The sequence below is a fragment of the Mus caroli genome, unplaced genomic scaffold (genome assembly GCF_978045245.1).
Source record: "Mus caroli unplaced genomic scaffold, Mus_caroli_1 scaffold_3, whole genome shotgun sequence".
NCBI classification, from domain to species: Eukaryota; Metazoa; Chordata; class Mammalia; order Rodentia; family Muridae; genus Mus; species Mus caroli.
Window position 1 is genome coordinate 28,459,434 of NW_028227258.1, and position 16,118 is coordinate 28,475,551.

At 42.2% G+C, this 16,118-nt stretch overlaps 1 protein-coding gene across 1 annotated transcript in view; it reads right to left on the reverse strand.

Annotated features, from left to right (window-relative positions):
- Positions 1-14,652: 14,652 nt before the first annotated feature.
- Positions 14,653-16,118, reverse strand: part of Papss1 (3'-phosphoadenosine 5'-phosphosulfate synthase 1) — an 85,064-nt gene continuing 83,598 nt past the window's right edge. The window contains 1 exon segment of the mRNA XM_021157472.3: positions 14,653-15,359. Coding sequence (XP_021013131.1) covers positions 15,221-15,359 — 139 coding nt within the window. The 3' untranslated portion in view covers positions 14,653-15,220.

Genomic DNA, 16,118 nt, shown 5'->3' on the forward strand with positions numbered 1-16,118 from the left:
TGTTCAGAGATAGGACAACAGAATGTCCTAGAGGCTCCCACAGAACAGTGAAATCAGGGCAAAACCCCTGCTGATAGATACAGCACTTTGCAATCTAAAATACCAATCAGTAGGAATGTCTTTATTAATTTAAATACATATATATTTAATTTATATAAAGAGAAAGGAGAATAGAAGTATATCTGTAATTTCAATTTGAAAGATAATGCATTTTCTGTTGCCAAAAGCAATTTACCCTAGGAAAGATATGTCTGACTTGGCACAGGTAGTCAGCCGTGTGGCAGAATGTAGATTAGAATAAATGGGTTATTTTTTAAGTTATGATCTAGTCAGAGAAGAACCTAGCTACACAGCCAAGGTATTTGTAAATATATTTTGAGTCTGAGTCTTATTTCTGGGAGCATGGGGGGTGGGGGTGGGAAATGAACTAGACGAACTTCTACAAAAATGCCTTACAGGCTTGCACAGCCTGATCTAATAAAGGCATTTTCTTAATTGGGGCTTCTTTCTCTCAGATGTCTCCGTTTTGGGTCAAGTTAACATAAAATTATCCAGCACAAAGAAGATAAATTTCTTCATCATGAGATCTGGAAAAGGTTCTTCTGCTCAGACTATGACTCCAGAAAGTTTCTATCTTGCTGCTCACAGCTGCAGAGCATACTTCCTTTACTCCAGCATTGCTCTGTGAGGTCTCCTGTGGTCCCTGGATACCTTTAGGTCAGCTACTGTGTACTTGAAGGCCAAGCTGCAACACGGTCAGCTCTCATTAAATGGCAAACACTTCTGTAGCAATAACATGAAGAGACTGAAGAAAAGTGTGATTTTTATTCACACCCAAAAGCTGATGAGATATTCTAAAGGCCTAGATCGAATTATCATTCCTCATGTCTGAATATTCTATTCATGGATCAGTGAAATTGGTATACTCACTGTGTTGCTAGACTAAAGATCTTTCATGAAAGTTGAGACCCACTGACAATCATGATCTGATAACTGAAAATTCAAATGTAGCCTAGTGGTGGTAGGAGAGGCAGGCAGATATCTGGGATCTTGAGTCCAGCCTGGTCGACAGAGTACAGAGGCCAAGACAGCTAAGGCTATACAGAGACACCCTGTCTTAAAACGCCAAATAAATAAATAAATAATAAATAAATAAATAAAATGTAGTTATTTTCTTGGGATATAAAGTTGGAAACTTTACTTAAAGCTATGTATATTTTTTAAAGCTATTGCTTTTTCTAATACCAAAATTGTATGGAAATCAAAAGACAAAATAAAAGCATTATTTAATATCAGAATAACAACTTAAAATTATCAAACAAAAATCACATAAGTAAAAAAAAAATCTAATTGAATACTTTTTAAAAATATGGTTGAAACTGGGTGCAATGAATGGCGTGTATCAATAATCCAAAGCTACTGAGATGTCTGAGGTAGGAAACCAAACCTCTTGAGCTCACAAGCCCAAGACCAGCTTAGACATCAAGGTAAGTTGCCATCTAAAAATAAATGCATAAAAATTAAGTAAACACAAATATGTCTTATACAGTATATTTATAGAAGTCCAGCTATTTATAACTCTAATGTACAAAGCCCATCTAGCTGCCAATATCAGAGGATTGTTGTCACCCTTCAACAATGCTACATCTAGCCCTATGTGCAGAAAATGTGAGAGGAACCGTAATTGAAGTGCTGAGAATGGAAAGCCGTCCTCGGCGGTCATGAAGAGACTGTTGGAGACATTCTGCTGTGGTCACAAATAGCTCATGAGAAAATGGGTTTTCAGAACTAGCAGGAAATGATTCCTGACCCAGGAGACTGTTAACATCCTTCCATCCCCTAAACGAAAGGGTTTGATAAGTTTGTTTCATCTTACCTAAGTTCTCTGACCATTGGAATTCCTCTGGCATACTGACCTGGTTTTCACCTCTGCTGTTGGCAGCAGGACAGCCACATGGGCTACAGACAGAGGTATTTTTGTTAGAGGACAGAGGAGAAGCCACATGGGAAGCATTTCACTGAGGCATGGACTGTGCTAGTCATGAAAGCAGATATCTGCAGCTATGGGTCTCGCTATAACCTCCAGAATGGGGGTGGGGATAGGGGGACACAAAGGTGCTTTTGTGTCCTTTAAGATGTTGACTTTGTCTATCTGGGATAAACCAGGTCTCCACAACATGGGTCTTCATACAGAGTTCTCTGCTGTGCAGACCTTAGGGATGAATCTTCCTCATCTCTTTCAAAATCACTAGGTTTAAATCGAGAAAAGTACCAGCCCAAGAATCTTTACAAAACACGGTATGAATAAAAGAAGTTCCCCAGGGGAAAAGGAACAAAGGAATTTAGGAACCAGAAATCATTGGGGCCACTGGGGGCAGGGGAGCAGGGTTGGAAGATACACAAGAATCACTGACTGTGTGTGGCTGTGTAGCACTGGCACTTGCTAAGTGGCAGGCACTGTAGCCTCTTCACTGAATTGCTGATTTTGAGGGATAGCTGATCCCTGAGTAAAGTGACCTTAGAGACTCAGCTTATAGACTATCCTGAGTGGTTGGCATGGAGAATTCAAAGGATATTTAGAAAAAGGAAAATCACGGCCCCACTCAGTCTCAGAAGCAGGTATTAGCCCATCCTATAGTTGACCTGGCAGGCATGCCACACTGTTAACCAATCAGCAAATGACCAGCTTGTGTCTTATCCTACCCCCCCCCAGAGCTATCTGTACATGAGACAGAAGCAAAGCATGAGATAACTCATAACCCAGAATACGCATGGGGGAAAAATGTAATCCTACAATGTTAATCAACTTCTACAATTCCACCCTACCCATTCATTCTTCCCCAGTACATACCATTTCACATTCTTAAAGATATTCACGTTTCGAAGAGGCACACATGGGCTGGGAAGTAACCCAGTCTATGGTAAATAAAATGGACCGAGGGTCCACCCCCCAATACCATTTCCTGGTAACTTCCTCTCCTTCTAGAGGATGCAATGTCCTTTAATTAAATTTCAAAATATGTAGGACATAGGATCCAATGCTAAAGTTGCAAAGGTGACTTAACTGTCTTCCCCCTCAGAGTTCACCAGAAGACACCTTGAAATGCCTTTCTCTCAATATTGAAATGTTCCTTTCTTAAACCCCAGTGGCTAGGACAGGTACAGTTAGATCACCTAGTTACACCATAACCGTCTTAGTTTCTGTGAGTTCGCTCTATGGTATTTATATAAGGTTAAAATCGCCTAATACAGTGGTCTGTGGAACGTGTCTCCATCGTGAAATGATGTATTCCGTGGTTTCTGAGGTAGGGCGTAGAGAACCATCTCCCAGTTGCACTTTGCACAGAATCATAAAGTTCAGAAATGGATGATGGATGTTGAGGTTCTGTGAAATTTATTTAAGAATCTTAAGGATCTCCTGGGAATTGCCTAGTCTGAGAGGGGGGGAAAAACGAGTTTCTAGAAACCAGCAGGTTTTAATGTTTTATTTTTTAATCCTGCTACTTAGCTTCATGAGAATCACAACAGTCAAAAAGCAGATTTCTCCTTTTCCTTTTTCTTTTTGAGCCAGCAGACACTGTGTTGGTTCAATGGGAAAGGAAGCAATTGTCACATTGCCCATAATCCCAAGGACGCCAGAGGTTGCTGTAACAAGTGCTGGCACAGCTGTGGGCTGGCAGGAATTGGGAATCCGGTCATGATTCTGGTCTCCTGTTGGCCTTGTGCTGGCAGTGCAGTCCTTGTTTAAGTACTGTAATGAGCAGAGAGTCACACCTCCCTGTCCTTTGCTGTCCAAAGTGGACATTAACTTGTGCTAAGGTAGCATTTTGAATAGAATGAAATATTCAGAGGAAAGGCCTATTGGCCAGGTCACCATAAATGTGGGCAGAAAATTACTACCCTCTTTTGGTAGCACTTCTAATTTAGACTTTGATGCTGCTGAAGAAGCCCACAAACAGCAAGAATCACCCTTCAGAGTCAAAGGAGAATGAGAGAAAAGGCCCTGGGGCATGAAGAAAAGGTCAGTCTATTTCTAAATAAGCCAATTCATAAAGGTATATCTGTCTAAGCCATTGGAAAACTACAGAAGGCATTTGCTTCACGTTCACGGTACTTTGTAAATGGAGGCTTTTTAATTATATATGCAGGTATAGCCTAATGAATTGAGCAAGAACCGCATCTCTCATCGCAGCAAGGAAGCAGAATGGCTACACAGGCTTAGAATCACAGCAGAGTCACATCCTCTATGGCCTTTCACATATTCAGGTACCTAAATGTACCAGCATGAGTTGCATTAGGGTGAGTCGGAGGCAATCTACTCTGAGTAATATGTCTTCATTTTTCTTTCTATAAGGAAAAAGTTTTCATAGATATATAAGCAAATAGACACACACACACACACACACACACACACACACACACACGACCTTTGGTCTTCAAAGTAAAGAACATGTAAAGCAAGTGTAGTGACACTCCTCTTTAATTCTAGCACTTGGAAGGCAGAGGCAGGCAGGTCTCTGTGAGTTTGAGGCCAGCCTGGTCTATACAGTATTTTCCAGGACAGCCCTGTTTCAAGCAATAAAATAAAATAATAAAACAATCGCAGAGACGATCTTCCATATGTTGTATGTTAGTTACTTTCCCTATCACACACTCCCCATAAAAACTGAAGCCCACATACAGAACATACTTGATTTTCCCTTACGCATTCAGATTAATGATGTCCGAATGAAAGCTGGGCTGTTTTACGAGCTCCTAAATATAACAACCCCTTTAGGCATAACAGTGAGATGAGAGTGGACCCAGGCTATAATGTCACCCACATTTGGAGCCACCAAAGGCTTGCCAGCTACATCAAACATCAATGAATCTCACAGACATAAAACCAAACATTAAAAGTCAGACCAAAGTACACATGCCATGCAACTGCACTTATATAAAGTTTTACAAGCAAAAGAAACTGAGCTAGTATTGGGGGTGTATACTTCAATGATAAAACTATAAATAAAAGCAATACTGTGGTTTCCTCAGCAAGGAACCGGGTGGGGGACAGGGGACGACTGACCAGCAGGGGTGTGAGGGCATGGCTCCAGCAATGGCAATATAAGTAAACTAGGCTTTACTTTGCTATTCAAAAAAATAAATGAAAAAGAAATAAGCTACGCTTGTGGCTATGTGTAATTTTCTACTTGTGTAGAAATCTGACTGTGTGATGTGAAAGCTAGAAATAATTTGCACAACCAATTTTATGTGGGTTTAAAAAAAAAAACGATGGGCTAATGCTCTCTCTGCCATACTAATTCTACTTTTAGGAATCTACCTTACAGGTATTTTATACTCTTTAAAAAGATTTATCCCCAGCTACCATAGTTGCTTATGCTTGTAGTTCTGACACTTGGGATGCTGAAGCAAGAGGTTTGTTTGTCATGAGTTCAATGACAGGCTACAGTGAAAGATGCTATCTCAGAAACAAAAGACTTATCTCTCATGATCTATGGCAAATCACTAGTATTTTGAAAATGCATATAACCTAAAACCCAACAATAAGGAAATGGCTAAAATAAAGTATGTTCACACAGTCAAAACTAAAGAGACATAGAATATAATCATGATTACATATTTTTAAAAGACCTATTCATGAAAACAAGACTTGGAAGCATGCATCAGATATTAAAAGAGCATTTGTAGTGAGATAGTAACTGATTTCTTCTTATTTTAACTGACATCGCTACTTTTCCAAACTTAGAAGTTTCTAACTGGAAATTTACAGTGCACAGCTGTGTGGTATTAGCAGAATTTTTACATAAAACTGTGACTTACCAAAGTCTGCTTATAGTTCAGTGTAGAGTTTGTTACCTTGTATGCTAATCAAGAAATTGAGATATTGAAAGATTTATTGACATAGGAAATAAAGGCTGGGTGGGCATTTCTTTCAAGCGTCCTGTGAGCTACAGAAGGAAGAACTCCTGGAGAAAATGAGGAATCGGAGATGCAGTGCTTAAGTAATTGGGCCCAAGTCACGTGATCACAACGATGAAGGATCAGTGTCTGAAGCCTTATTGACAATTCTGATTTCCAAAACTCATTGGATTATACCATTCACCTGTGCAGAGTTATGTAAACAAGATCAGTTCCAAATAATAGTGGTTACGTTCTTCTAAATAATACAGTATGGACACACAATGGCGCGATCCAATATAGCCAGGCTGAGCCATTCTATCCAGTGATTTCCAGCATGTCAAGAGTGGGGGCAGGAGCAATATAGACACATGTAGGAATCTTTTACAATCCATAGGAAAATGCACACATAAATATGCATGCAAATATATGAGTGGTTTGGGTTTTTAATAATTTGAGGGGGACATGAAATGTATGCAGCTTACTCACATAGCCCAGGTTTGACATTCTGGCAGAAAACTAGAAGACTAGAATTGAGTATGAGAGGCTAGAAAAAGACTGCTTCGGAATACAGGGAATAGCCAAAGCAAACACTTCCCCTCCTAAACTTCCCTACACCCCCTATGATAAAAAGCATAGAAAGGCCCATCTTGTCTGACCTCCATGAACTTTTCCAAGATGGTAGACCTTATTCTCTCCTTCTACTTCCTCAGAGAGTAGAAGTCTTATCAAGAGCTCCTCAAGACCACTGGGTAAATGCTGGTGGCCTTCCACGCTGACTGAAGACAAGGCTGATGGCTCTCTTTGATACTACATTTTCCTCATGTATAGTCTGGACTCAGAAGGATGAAACTAGAAATATAGGATATAAAGCTGATGAGACAGTTCCAGGCACAAGACCAACCTTTCTTGCTCAGATATTCCTTGGCTAGTGAATCTGAGAAAACAAAGAAGAGCCCCAAAGCCCTGACGTGCTCTTTGCCAAGGAGCTCCTAGTACCACTCCAGGCCAGATCATCCGTCATGCTTTAGATTTATCTTTCCCTTCCAACCCCTTATCCCAAAATAGATTCCACGGATTACGACAATAAGCCTCCCACCCACAATCTTTATCTCTGTAAGACTCAAAGGCTGGCTTAAAGTTGGTGTTATTTCGTGTTACAAATCTACCTAGAATTCCACATGCTTAGTGTCACAGCACGGAGATGAGAGATCAGGCTGCTGTCCTTCAAGCCGTGTTCCTTACGTGTCCGTAGCCCAGATCACCTTCTCTCACCACTGAGACAGAGTCACAGGATCCAACTAGGAGACATAGGACAACTCCCAGAGAATCCAGTGAATCTTTGTGAACCCCATCTGATGTACCAGAAACTGTGAGTGAACTGCTTCCAGATATTTTACCTCACCAAACCCTGAATCTCTCATCAAATGAGCAAGACAACTGAGAAGTGAAGAGACCTTCTAAGAAAACATTTGGTTATTGCTTCTTGAGGAATTAGGACATCTAATTCAAGATCTTGCTATGTTTAAGCCTCCTACTCTGACCCACTCCATCTTAGCAGTCAAGGACACTGTTTCCACTAAAAAGCAAAGTCCCTTGACAATGCTTTGGTTGGAGATCTTTTTCAGATTGTTCTCTGTGTGTCTTGAGGACCCAAGTACTGTGACAATGGCTGGCATGACAGTCATAGTTGGGGCTATTGTGCTTGGGAAAGCCACTATCAGAGTGACAAAGGTAAATGATATGCACAAGACTGAACAGGAATTCCCATTTCAGTGCCTGGTTTGGCTCAAGCATGGAAAAATTGATTTGTGTCATGATTCTGAGCTGTCAGATTAAGAAACACAGTTCCATTGGATGGTACTAAAATAACTTTAAGCTAAAGCACAAGATATCTCTGACTACCATCTTCATGTTGTCCTGATTTCTACATTTACTTGTTTTATCATTTCTTCTATGAACCCTAATAACTTAAACATTTTCAAAAAATCAAGAAACTGTTGAAATGTTATGATAAAGAATGACTGAACACTCCTTGATCCCTGTAACTCCTCTTGAGAACTGAGGGAAATGGCGTTCCTTGGAGTTAGGTTGCAGTCATGTGTCTGACAATGGCTGAGGGAACATGTGGGGAGTAACCTCAGCAGCTCTTGAGTCTTGTCATAAGGTCCCAAATGAACATTCCCTTCATCACATGTCCTCTACAGCCAGTGATAGAGCCAAGACCTGGGATGGTTTTCTTGTTTTTGTGTGTTTGCTGTTCTCAGGAAGTCTTGGACCCAGGACCTTGCATTCCACCACAGAACTAATCCCCAGGAAGACCCATGTAGTAAGATAGGCTGATCTAAAGTCAGGAAACAGCAGTTTCTCTGCCAGGCCACTAGGATGGAGATGGGTACATTAGCAGTGTCTATCCTGATTATAGACGAAGAATAGTTATTTTGTTTCACTGTTCAAGGACTGCAAGCAAGACAAGAAGGTAAAACATTTTTTTGAGCCAAAGTTTTGTATTATTATTATTATTTTATTTTTAAGTAGGTACTTTCTTCATTTCATTTCCAATGCTATCCCAAAAGTCCCCCATACCCTCCCCCCCCCCCAAATCCCCTACCCACCCACTCCCACTTCTTGGCCCTGGCGTTCCCCTGTACTGAGGCATATAAAGTTTGCAAGACCAATGGGCCTCTCTTTCCACTGATGACCAACCAGGCCATCTTCTGCTACATATGCAGCTAGAGACAAGAGCTCCGAGGTACTGGTTAGTTCATATTGTTGTTCTACCTATAGGGTTGCAGATCCCTTTAGCTCCTTGGTTAGTTTCTCTAGCTCCTCCACTGGGGGCCCTGTGATCCATCCAATAGCTGACTGTGAGCATCCACTTCTGTGTTTGCTAGACCCCGGCATAGTCTCACAAGAGACAGCTATATCAGGGTCCTTTCAGCAAAATCTTGCTAGTGTATGCAATGGTGTCAGCTTTTGGAGGCTGATTATGGGATGGATCCCCGTTTAAACCCTAGGAAAGAACAATCCACAGCCTTTGAGCTACTGAGCCTCAAGGCATGATAAGGGCTCAGGCAGAATTCCCAACATGACCCACTGTTATCCACTTGTGATTCTACACACTTAGGTTTTTCTATGAAAAGATCCTATTCCTTCTAATATCCTTGAGTTCATTGACTGGAGTCTCTTCCTTGGAACCTAAGAATGTGACCTCTTCGGGGGGGAAAAAAGTTACAATACAATACAGGCTGAACAAGTCATGGAGAACAAGCCAGTAAGCAACATTCCTGGTGTCTACATCAGCTCGGGCCTCCAGGTTCCTGCCCTGACTTCCTTCGTCGATGGACTATGATGTGGTAGTATAAGCCAAATAAACCCTTCCATCCCCCTGCCCTCAAACTTGTTTTTGATCATGGTGTTTTATGAAAGCAATAGTAACCCTCACTAAGACAACCCCCAAAGGGGCAGAAGCAAGAATAATCCAATACCTACTATGTCCAGGGTTCTGGGACAATCTAGAACAGGTTAAGTACACACTGTTTCAAAGTGTGACATATTACTCAAACTCTGCTATAAACAGACATTCCTGGATTGACCACACCATCTCTGGGTCTCCTTCGGATTTACCATAATAGGAATGATCACTCTGGACCATTTTCTAAAATAAATAAATAAATTAATTAAGTATTTTAATGTAACCTTAACCATTCAGAATTGAGTTTTCGGGAGCTAGAGAGTTAAGTAGTTGGGGGCACTTGCTGCTCTTGAGACCTCTGGGTTTTGGTTCTCAGCACCATGTAGAGACTCACAACTATCTCTGATTCCGATTCCAGGGGATTTGATGCCTCCCTCTGGCTTCTGAGGGTACTGCATGCACATGGTGCACACGAACACAGGAAGACAAACATACAGCTCAAAGAAAAAAGAATTTCACTTGAGCTTTCAAGTCTGTCTTTACGGTGTGCTCATTACCGAAGCTCTCTGTTGTCTTTTGGTTATTTCTGTCAGTAGGAGAAGAAAATTATGTAAACTTTAAGCATCATACTTTTAATCTATAGAAATATGAGTAAAGCCAACAGCATCCCTTCCCTCTTCTTCCAAAGTCAAAAGTATAAAATACTTTGAGCCTCTCCCACCCACAATATACCTCGTAGATGTTATCTTGTCATTTCCCTGAGAGATTAGCATTTGGAGTCCACTGTCCTCATGTTTTCAAAGGATCTAAACGTGAGGGAAATGTTAATATAGCACACAGGATTCAAATGAAGATGCAGGCGTCATGAAATCCAGAAGTGATTGTTCCCAACTGTCAGCTCCACACACTTGGTGCTTCTGATAGGCATTAACTCATGGAAATCAATACTTTCCTAAACAGATATTACAAATGTAAAAGTGGGGGGGGGGAAGCCTCCTGCTAGAATCATTGTCTGGTAAAAATTGTATTTATTTTTATTCCTCATACTATGTTTTAAAACTACATCCTTACAAGCTTTTAGTTCCCATTGCAGGAACTGCTGTAGCAGCACCATGCTTTAAATGCTCTGGTCGCCTGCGTGAAGAACTCCCATGGACCCGAGTGGCAGCATTTCATCTGTCCTATCCTTAACGGACCTGTCGGACAGCCTCACAGTCACTGGTGCCCAATGACAGAACAGAGACACCTGTGCATGATCTTTCAAGGACAAACCTGTAGGAAGGTTCTGATCTCTTCTCCTTTGACATCTCCATCCACTCCCCAGCTCCTCAGTAAGTTGGAGAAAGGAACAAAAAGGTGATTATCTACAAACTAATAACCATGTGTTCTCCGAGTCTGCCCCTTTCTTTCACAGGCTGGCGGGGCTGGGGTGGGGTTCTGATATGGGGATCCCATGCTATGGATGTAATTCTTGGGTCAGAAGAGAAGTCAGCAGACTTTTTGTCAAGGGCAAGATATCAAGTAGTCCCAGCTGATGAGACATGAGGTCTTTCTCTGAACTACTCAACTCTGCTGTTAGAGACATGATGTGTACAAAGGAATGTGATGGTGCTACTGTACTTCTGCAAAGCCAGGCAGCAGGCTAGGTCACTTTAGTCACTTGGCTCTAGAGCGGGGGTTCTCAACTGTGGGTCCGAAACCCTTTGCAATCTGAAAGACCTTTTCACAGGGGTTACATATCAGATATTTGCATTACGATTCATAACAGTAGCAGATTTACAGTTACAAAGTAGCAAGGAAATAGTTTTATGGATGGGGGTCACCACCGCATGAGAAACAATATTAAAGGGGCTCAGCATTAGAACAGTTGAGAACCACACTCTAGAGAACTATTCTTGCTGGCCCATTTTGGTTTTTCCTTCCTGTACTAAATTATATTCCATTTTATAGTTTCCTAACTGCTTCGTTTTAAGCACTGTTGCTCAATTTCAATGTATCTCAGTCATTCTAATGGTCCAAGCTTTCTCCAGATCCTACTTCAAATTGTTTTCTTTACTTTCAAAAGGAGCACATAGCCTAAATCAGTGTGGAGAACAAGAGTATGCCACCCCAACATACAATGCTGTCATACAGGTCATTTTGAGCAGAGATTCATGACAACCAACAGATGTAGAAGGAGGCCTTCCTAGGACTTCTCTTACATGAAAAAACAAACATTCTGGAGAAACAAGTGCTCTGACTCCCATTCCTTGACAGGCATGAAAAAGATGGGGAGCCAGTTCAGAGAGACTGACGCCACGATTTCACTCTGACCCAGTCTGGTCTCCAGCCCTCAGTATCCCAGCTATGACCTATAAGCCCACATCCTGACTTCAACTGCTTATCAGTGCCAGGTCCTAAACCCTACTGCAGTTTTCCTTGGGGATCTGGGGAGGGAGGACAGGAAGGTAAGAGAACTACAGTCCACAAATATGTAGTTTTCGGGAAGTTAGATTTCACTTCAGTCCAGGGAAATAATTAAGAGTTGGGTGGGCAGAGCGGTCTTTGCAAGACAAAGATAATTAGGTTTGGAACAAGACCATGTGGAATCAGGAATGGCATCTAGCAGCAATATGTACAAAGAGATCTGGAGGCTAAAAAGGATGCTGTGCATATGAGAGGCCCAGTGGGCAAATACCTCCTTACCTTGGGAGCCGACCATTCCTGGGTGCATGATATGTGCTCATAACAATATGTGCTCATAACGATATGTGCTCATAACGATAGGCCGTTTGCAGAAGCATGACCTCCGGATCTTTCCTGATTAAGTATCTGAAGGCTGACTTCCAAGAGACAGGTATGATTTGCCCCTCTCTTGGATGGAAATTAAACTCAAATATGTGGTCTTGATTATTGCTGTGGAAGGAGAACGGGCAGATTTAAGATGCTCTTACTTCTGCCAAGAGTATCACACTTTCTTTTCCTTCTTTCTTAAAAAAAAAAAAAATATTTTTCCATTCCCGTCTCCAGTTGATGAATAGATTAAAAGGCACTTAGATTTCTGAAACCACTTGGCAGGAGACATTCCCCCAGAAGAGCTGGATGTTTTAAAGATCGGGTTGGTCTCTTTTTATAAACTAGGAAGGGGAAGAATAAAGTTTCCACATTTGTCAGCTTTAGGAACACAATGCCAGTGTAGGGAGCTGACGGCAGTCATGGGTTGCGTTTATGTCTTCTGTGTTTTTCTAAAACACACAAGTAGGTGGCTAAGCCCAAGGGAATGGGGTCTGGAGTCGTGGGTTTACCACATATCTTTCTAGTGGGCAGAGGCCCAGGACAGCTACCTAATTGCAAGGTGACTTTTTGGATGACAATTCATCTGTTAGTCTTGTTTCTGCCGCATCATCTTAATTCTGTAAGAATTTGTTCACAAATGGAAAGGGGACTATGAAAACAATCAGAATCAAACTGGAGTGATCGACTAAGCCCTAAGAAAGTGGAATTGATAAACTATGACGTGGAATTGTGAGGGTGGTCCTCACACGTATTTGCCTGATATCAAAAATGCTCATGAGGAGCCTGCCAAACCACAACTTGGCACACTACTTCTACAAAGATGTTTGTCCAGCAACTGCCCTTTGACTCTGGACTGTGTCCATCGCCAAAAACAGTTATTTCGAAACAATTTACATCACCTTGCCTATTTACATGTAAAACTCCTTGCTTCTGGAATTTACACATAACCCAACATGGCACCCTACACCAGGCTGTAACCCTGCCATCCCTAAGTAAGATCAATGACTTGCCGAGACTTTTCCTCCTCCTCCTCCTCCTCCTCCTCCTCCTCTTCCTTCTGCTGCCTCTGCCTCCTCCTCTTCCTTCTTCTCCTCTTCTTCTCTCCTCCTCCTCCACCTCAGTTTTATTTTTCGATGGAGACATGGTCTCTGGGCAACCCCAATCTGGAACTTGTTATGTAGTCCATGTTGGCCTTAAATTCAGTCTCCCTGCTTCTAAGACCTAGGATCATAAGTGTGCACAACACCCAAGGGTCAATGCTGGTTTATGGATGACATTTTTAAAACATCTTTTTTTTCCTAAATGTTAACTTTTAAAAGGAGTTTGGCAGCATGATTTTGAAGTTTGGCAGCTCCAGCAACCTTCCTGTGGTAGAAGTCGTCTTTTCAGATCCCTCATTACATGGGAGAGGGACTGTGAGGCCAGCTTTGCCCACTAACTCAGCAGCTAACACAGACACTTCTCTGTACTCTCTGAATACTTCAGAGCCTGTGTGTGACGTTCTTTGAGGCAAGGCCTTGCTTTGATTTTTTGGGTTCATTTGTTACTCTTGTAAACCTGCCTTGGCCTCCTAAATGTCTGGGACGCACATACAGGCACGTGGCACCATGCCTGGATTTGAACATTATTTTTATGCTGTTTTCCTTTGAAACCTCTCACTGCCATAGACACACAAAGTGGCAGAGATGGATGCATGGGTGTGAACTTCTCTAAGGGCGTTCAGGATATACCAAAGTGTAGGTATTGGCTGCGCAAGGGACAGCCACTGTTAATTAGCTTAGCACAAACCAGAGGGGCCATTTTGGTGGCTCTCAAAATACACCTCAAAAAGCTACTGAACCCCCCCTCAGTATTTTTCTTTGATAAGTGAGATTAAAGGGTGGCTCTGAAGGTGTCTTTGACAGTGTTATAATCTAATGAGATAAAACCAGAAGCCAGTAGGTTTGTGCAAGGGTTCTGGTACAAGTCCCTTACCGATAAACCAGTTTCCTGGTGGAATTCCTAGAAAACTGTAGTTTTGAGGCGAAAGGGGCAGGGGCTTCAGTAGTTCTCCATGTGCTGAGATTCTTGCTTCTCTTGCCGGCAAGAGGCTTCAGTCAGATTCCGGGGAGAAGGGCTCCTCTTTTCATGCTCCCAGCAGTTTCCCTGTCCTAGTCTGCCTCCCAGCCACAGCCTGAATGATCAAAGCAACAAAGCACACAAGCATATGTCCATCCATGGGGAAGGAACAGGGAATGAAGGAGCAGCCTTCTCTACTTCCACGGAGGCAACAGCTTTCAAAGCAGTGACTCTCCCTTACCATCCCAATCTTAGTGTTTGAGAATACTGGAGAGGTATGTTGCAGAACTGAGATTTCAGATGGACTGGGGATCCCTTCTTAATTTTCTCACTTGTAATTACAGAGCACAGGTTCTTGCTACACAGAACTTCAGCAAACATCAAGGTACTGGGAGCTGGGTACCAGACCCAGAAGTTAAAGATGCTTTCATAATCCACCTCTGCCAGGAATTCTTCACATTGAAATTTTTTCACAACCAAGGGGGTATATGCACACAAAACATAAATAAGTCAAAAATTAATTTTATTGAATCAAGGCATTCATTCAGTACTTAACACAGATTGCAAGAGAACCTCAACACGTAGGGCTGCAAGGGAGAGGGGGAGCAGTTTACATTTTTAATGTAAAATAAAAACCCTAATTGCTACAGATAGTTTGTAAAATTTGTAAAATTCCCCAGACAAGGTCTAGCCAACTTTATTGTTTAGTGATTTTTCCCCCCTTACTTAAAGAATGAAAAGCTAGATGACGTGTGTATTACTGGTTATAACTAATAAATCAGCTTGGAAAAATCGTAAGACAGAAGCATAAATACAATATAAAAAGGCGAGATTTTTAAAATCGTATTATAAGAATATTAACAATAAGTGGAAAAGATACATTAGAGCCAGCATGGTGTTACACTAGTTTGAAACAGAACTGAAAGGCAGACCAAAACCAATGCACGCGGAGGGAAACGGCCTGATTTCAGGAAGTGTGTCCAGTCAGACAACCGCAGAGAAGGGCTGTCGGTGGCTGCGTGGTCCCCTCTGTTACTCGGCCATGCGTCCCAGGCAGAGTGCCCAGCTCAGCAGTTAGGCTTTCTCTAAGGACTTGTAGTACTCTACCAACACAGCCCAGGCCTTGGGGGCCATGAAGCCCTCTGGAGGTTTCTGGCCTTCTCGGGCCAGCTTGCGCATCCTTGTTCCTGAAATAAACTCGAAGTCTTCGTGGCTGAAAGAGAAAAAGGCCAGTTACTTCACTATTTTACAAAGCTAACAGGAAAACACAAGGGGAATTTGTCCCTTCAGTTCATGTTGGGTGACTAGACCAGTGAGAAAAAGCATCGCCTAGGTCTAATGTGTCGCTGAGCTAAGCCACCGCACAATTCTTCAGCTTTAGAGCTAGGAAAAACGGACAAACAAAAACTGAAATTATTATTGAAATCAATTAATGTTTTACAACATCCTTCCCAGCAGGGACATCCTGTACAGCATGGCGGGTGCACTATTTGTCACAGAGAGGAAATGGACGGAAAGAAGCAGCCATGACTCTCAGGCCTACCTGGCTGCCCTTCTCTCTTCTTTTCTCTTAGGTTCAGGGAATTGCCACTGCACAGTCACAGGGCAGGTCCCAAGCCTGCTGGGAACCTCTGGTGCCCTTTTCTAGTCACACCCTATCTTCCTGTCTTGCTCACCTCTTCCCCTCACCCCTAGGAATGCTAAATTAGAATTAGCATTTCTTTTAAGATTTATGTATTTAATGTACAGTGTGAGCACCTGAGTACATCTGCATGCACCACAAATACGCTGCGCCTGCCAAGGCCTGAAGATAACACTGCAGCCCGAGAATCAGAGCTACAGGTGGTTGTTATGGCTGATGGGAACAAACTCAGGCCCTCTGGAAGAGCAGCTAGTGCTCAGAACCACTGAGCCATCTCTCCAGCCCTGGATTCATTTACTATCTATTCTTAAGAAACACAAGGTGGAATCT